Below are 6,000 nucleotides of genomic sequence, written 5' to 3'. Positions count from 1 at the left end.
AGGGACTCGTTAGAGTAGAAGAAACGCTCAGTGCAGCAAAATATAGAGATAGCCTTAATGAAAACCCAGTCCAGAGCATTCGGAACCTCAGACTGGGCAGAAGGTTCACCTTCCAACAGGACAATGACCCTAAGCACACAGCAAGAGTGGCTTACAGACAACTCTGTGAATGTCCTTGAGTGGCCCAGCCACAGCCTGGGATTGAACCCAATCAAATATTTCTGGAGAAACCTGAAAATGTGTGTCTGCCCCCATCCAACCTGACAGAGCTTGAGAGGTGAACAGGTGAGGTGAAGAATGGCAGATAATTGCCAAAGCTTGTCGCTGTCGCATCATACCCAAAAATACTTGAGTCAGTAAAGGTGCTTGAGCTAAGTACCGAGTTGAATATTTATGCAATGTACTTAAAAAAAATTTTTTATATATATATATGTAACCCCTCTCTCCCGGGTCCTCTCCACCACACCTCGTTCTCGCTCCGAGTGGGTCTCGAACCCGGGTCTCCGGCATGGGAGGCGGACGCACTAACAAGGAGGCTAAAGACTGCAGCCACTAGCTTCAGTCACTAGTGCGTCTCTTGAGATCAGGGGAGTGAGGTTTACCTGCACAGCACCTACTCGCTGGCCTCCGTTACACTCACCCCCCTAACACTCACTCCCATCCGGGTCATGGCACCAATGTGACTGTGTGTGTGTGTTGGAGTAATTCACACTGAGATCAGGTGGATGGTCACTCAAGGATGCTTTACTGGGCCTGACAGACAAAACTGGGACAAACACGACCAAAAGGCTGGTTAGAATACATTGCATCAATGTCGCATGAGAAGTCTTAGCAGCAGGGAGACTCTGCTGCTGACATTTTCTCTAAAGTGCACACATAGTGGGCAAAAACCTCAAAATAAAGCACACATTAAATAAAATAAAACAAAACACTAATACAGTCAATTCACCTTAACACAGAGAAACTATAAACTTAAGTGACCAATATTTTACATATTTTGTATAAAAGACAGACAGAACGGGAAGAATGCAGCCCTAAAATGGCGCCGCTACACACTTCAGCACGTGCGATAGCTCCGCCCCGCAACATCATGTGCGCAATGAGTGATGCAACAGCCAATGGGAGTTTTCCCAATTTATGCATGAATTTAACGAATTATTTTAACTCCGTTACATATATAAATTTACAACGTTGTTACAATTCTGTTTTTGCTTTGCCATTATGGTGTATGAAGTGTAGATTGATGTGGGGGAAAAAGTAATTTAAAGCAGTTTAACATAAGGCTGCAACATAACAAAACATGAAAAAAGGCACGGTATAGGTGGATGTTTATTTTATTTTATATTTATTTTATTTTATTTCCCCCAAACAAAGGCCTTCAATCACAGGAAAAAAAAAAAAAAGTAATTGGTCTCCAGAGGCTCACAAAAACCTCATCAGTGCAATCTTTGTCTCTTTTTCTCTCTCTGATGTTTCCATCAAAGCCCTTTTCCTCTAAAAGAGGAGCAGGATTCTGGGATGCTATTGTTCCCTCTGATTAAACAGCTTCAGATGATCAGAAATACCTCTCAACCCCTCTGGATACAAGAGCAGAATCATTTACACTCTATATGGGTTTAAGCGACAAAGCAGATTACACAATTCATCCACAGTAATGCTCCGCTCAATATTCTGTTGACAGTGATGGTTTGGTGACAGCTCCAGTATAATGACAAACCCATTATCTTGATGACTGTTTAAATTGGCCAGACCTTCTATCAGTCTCGTCGTCCAATACTAGTTTCTTATTCTGTTAACAAAAAAAACTACAAAATCTGTGATGACCTCTATTTCAGCTTCCAAGGGAGTCTCTCTTTCTCCGTCCCTTTCTCAAAACATCCTCCAGCGTTTTCGCATGCACTGCAGTCTAACGCGTCACGGAGGTGAAGGACATGGGGGTGTAGAGAGACACTGTTTAGCCCACTCTGTCACAGAGACAGCAGTGATGCTGTTGAGCTCCCCTGCCCCTGAAGACTAGGTGGTACGGTCCAGACATGTGTCAGGGATATTTAAACGAGAGGGGGATGACAGTGGCCATAGTCCAGACAGCTGGCAGGAACCAGGGAGGAGAGAGTGGATGCTTCGGCTGCATCAGCTCTGTTTACTGTATGTATGTGGGACAGATTGAATCATAAGACAATGTGTGTGTGTGTGTGCAAGCGAGTGAGTGAGTGAGTGAGTGAGTGTGTGAGTGAGTGACAGGCATGCTTTGCTATAGATGTGTGTTGGTTTAGAAAGTGTTTGCTACATGTTCTTTCTGTCTCTCTTCTTGTGTGTGTGTGTGTGTGTGTGTGTGTGTGTGTGAGTGAGTGACAGGCATGCTTTTGCTATAGATGTGTGTTGGTTTAGAAAGTGTTTGCTACATGTTCTTTCTGTCTCTCTTCTTTTATTCTGTCTGCCTTTTCTGACCTGTTTTGGGAGATTTCCAGCAATAGTTTGCCTGTATCCTTTCATCTGAGATGTTTATGTCCTTCTATGCCTTTTCATTCTGTTTCTCTCCATCTCTAAGCTCTCAGCTGTGTTGCTGTCAGCTCATGTTTTTCCCTTGGTAGTCTTGCACTTGTGTGTGTGTGTAGCTGAAAGATGGTGTGTGGATATATTGATTGTCCTCAGTATTGTCCTGTTTTGAAGATGTTGTGGTCAGCGTTGTGTTTCACAGGTGACAGATTAAGTGGACAGTTGAAGGAGTAGTAGCTGCTTGGATGTGTTTTGTGTATGAGATTGTGTCTGTTTAAAGGAAAAGAGGTTATGAGGCCTCCAAACCCTACTGGGAAATACAGTTTAAGCTGGTCGATGTGTTTTGGTTTCTAATAGGTCCACACTGGTGGATCATCTTGGGCAATCAGCAAACCAGCTACCAATCTTGGTTTAGCATGACCAGTTAGAAACTAGCTACCGTGTTCCAAAACACAACGATTTTCCAACAGGAAACACATGGACAGGAGTGTATTATTCTAAATGGAACACTGCAAGCTATAGTTGTAGTCATGTGATTTTTACATAAACCTTGAATGTGTTTCATATTTGTATCTTCTCTGCCAGTTCCAGTTTAATTTACACCTATCTTGTAGGGTCATGTCAGGTGTTAAGTGAGTGAACAAAGGGATGCGACATTAGGTTGCCATGGTGACAGTGACTGGCCCTGATTGGAGTTAGTGAGGTAACTGTAGTCTAATGCGTTACTTTACTAGTTACTTGAAAAAAGTAATCTGATTACGTAACTCGCGTTACTTGTAATGCGTTACCCCCAACACTGGTCCTCAGTGTGGCTCGGTTTTGCTCCGGATTTCATGAAGTATGTCACTGCATTAGAACCAGCTGGTAATATAAATTTAGATCACATTTTAGGTATTGTTATGCAAGACATCCCTCAGCTTCCCCAATGATGTTTGTATAGCCTATTTCTGCATTTATGGAACATATGAGATGTTTCATAATCAGAACTTTTATGATAATACTAAGTACTGTAAATATACACTACTGTTCAACATTTTTAAAATGTTTTTGAAAGAAGCCTCTTATGCTCACCAAGACTGCATTTATTTTATTAAAAATACAGTAAAAAGAGTAATATTGTGAAATATTATTACAATAAAAACTGCAATACAAAAATGAAAGCCTTCAAATAAACTAACAGACAAGAACAGTGTACAATATAGTACAAAAACATATTAAAATATTTTAAAGTATAATTTAGTCCTGTGGTGGCAAAGCTGAATTGTCAGCGGTCATTACTCCAGTCTTCAGCATCACATGATCCTTCAGAAATCATTCTCATATGCTGATTTGATGGTGAAAACAGTTGAGCTGCTTAATATTTTTGTGTAAACCTGATACATCTTTTTCAGGATTCTTTGTTGCATGGAAAGTTCAAAAGAACAGCATTTATGTGAAACGGAAATCTGTTAGTGACTTCTTAAATGTCTTTTTGATCAATTAAATGCATCCTTGTTGAATAACAGTAATAATTTCTTTAAAAAAAAAACTTTACGGTAGTGTACATACATGATATTTGATAGAAAGCAGAATTAATTAAAATAAAATTTACAGGTGAATAATTTAATTTTAATTTAATAATTTAAAAATAATTAATCAAATATGAAGCAGATAAATACACAAATATTACACAACTTTCAAATGAAAATTAATTTGTTGTTGAGCGGGATGGTGTCTAACTTACGAGCCTATAAGTCGGTCTGATCTTTGACCTCATCTCCTGTGTCATATAGGGCACTGGTCATTCTAGTGTTGCTCTTATCTCTCAGCTCTATATCTCACTACAGTGATTATTCTCCTCTCACATTCATAAATATGTGACATTTATAGAACCTCATTTCAGAATGTTTACCATCAGAATCAATAACTCCATTACCTGTGTTGTGTAATTGTACGGTTGAATCTCGTCCGTACCCAGAAGAGGTTAGCCACTCTGACCGGTTTTGAGTGTTTTTCTGCTTAGCTGTTTATGTAGTGATCCTGTGTATGAAGGGGCTGGTGGTTATGTAATTAGGCCTGTCACGATAACATCTGATATATTGCGTCACCAAAAATTATTGAGGTCATGTACATATATTGCGCGATAAGTCGATATATTGATTATTGCGACAGGCCTATATGTAATGAGCATGAAAATGCCAAAATAACACGCATGAGAAGATTATACACAAGCCAGTGGATATATCTGTCTCTACTTCTGTCTTTGCGTTGTTCTATACACACATCATGCACATCAAAAATCCTGACAATATCTCTCTTCTTTATGCTTTAGCTTTCATTTAAGTGTAAAATGTGTAGGCCGGTATCGTGTGGAGGTAAAAGAGAAGTGTGAAAACCGAGAGCGTGATTATAAGTGTGTGAGGTTGTGTGTGCATCTCATGCTGTGTCTATCGGTGTTGTGTGCTAATGAACTGTCATTGTCATAATTAGTCAACCCATCTGGGCCTGTGAAAAGGCCTCACACATTTTAGCAACGAGTTCATTTCCTAGACAATCCTGTTGTTAATTACCTTCAGTAAACTCACTGATAAGTATGTTGCACATTAACTTTGCCAGAACAGTAAAACAATGAGCAGGGCCTTATAAAGCATTGTGTAAACTACAGTAGAATCAGGGTTAGTATAACATGACTCCATTCCGGCAGCTATGGGCCACATCCGCTGATACCAAACTTTAAATTATTCAGTTCTGCTACTCTCGTTTGTGTTTGAGCGCTGTGGATAATTACACGGCAGTGGTTCGTAATTAGTTCTTGAATCTAAGCAGGCGGATGGCGATTCCTACTTTCCGTGGGGAGAATGCGTGCATTACGTCAAATGGCATTGTTATAACAAAGTGGTTGTTATTGAGGTTATGAATAGGAATCATGGTAAAGCTCTAGAAAAACAACAAACGTCAGTCCCTTAGGGGATGACAGTGACTCAAGTTTGTTTATTGAGAAAGTATTGTATCCTCAAAATCTGCTGTATTTAGCAAGCCAACCAATGCATTTTTTCTACTCAAAGTTAAACCATGTTTATTATGTCACTGAGCATTTTATGCAAAGTAGTCTGGAGTACATATTTTGATCTTTTTTAAACATGATGCTGTATGTCAAGTTTTCTGACATATTTGTTTTTATTTTAACAGGAAAACCTTGTCAATTTACACTGTTCAGAAGTTTGGGATTGGTAGAATTTTCAAATGTTTTTGAAAGAAGTCTCTTATGCTCACCAAGGCTGTATTTATTCGATCAAAATAGAGTAAAAACAGTACGGCTGTTCAGCAGTCTTTAGTGTCACATGATCCTTCAGAAATCATTCTAATAGGCTGATTCGATGCTCAAGAAACATTTATTGTTATTATCAATTTCTGAAAACAGTTGTGCTGCTTACTGTCACTTTAGATCAATTTAATGTGTCATTGCTGAATATTTTTCCTTAAAAAAATAAAAAAAACACCGTTTGACCCCAAACTTTTGAATGG

The 6,000-nt window shown here is 39.2% G+C and overlaps 1 protein-coding gene across 1 annotated transcript in view; it reads left to right on the top strand.

Moving 5' to 3' along the window:
- The first annotated feature begins 2,048 nt into the window (after positions 1–2,048).
- ampd2b (adenosine monophosphate deaminase 2b) overlaps positions 2,049–6,000 on the top strand; it is a 25,237-nt gene continuing 21,285 nt past the window's right edge. The window contains exon 1 of the mRNA XM_016542150.1: positions 2,049–2,145. Within this exon, the coding sequence (XP_016397636.1) occupies positions 2,064–2,145 (82 nt within the window). The 5' untranslated portion in view covers positions 2,049–2,063. The remainder of the gene's footprint in view (positions 2,146–6,000) is intronic.

This window comes from Sinocyclocheilus rhinocerous, unplaced genomic scaffold (assembly GCF_001515625.1).
Source record: "Sinocyclocheilus rhinocerous isolate Xijiao unplaced genomic scaffold, SAMN03320098_v1.1 scaffold1600, whole genome shotgun sequence".
Classification (NCBI taxonomy): Eukaryota; Metazoa; Chordata; class Actinopteri; order Cypriniformes; family Cyprinidae; genus Sinocyclocheilus; species Sinocyclocheilus rhinocerous.
This window is presented reverse-complemented; position numbering and strand designations above follow the sequence as displayed.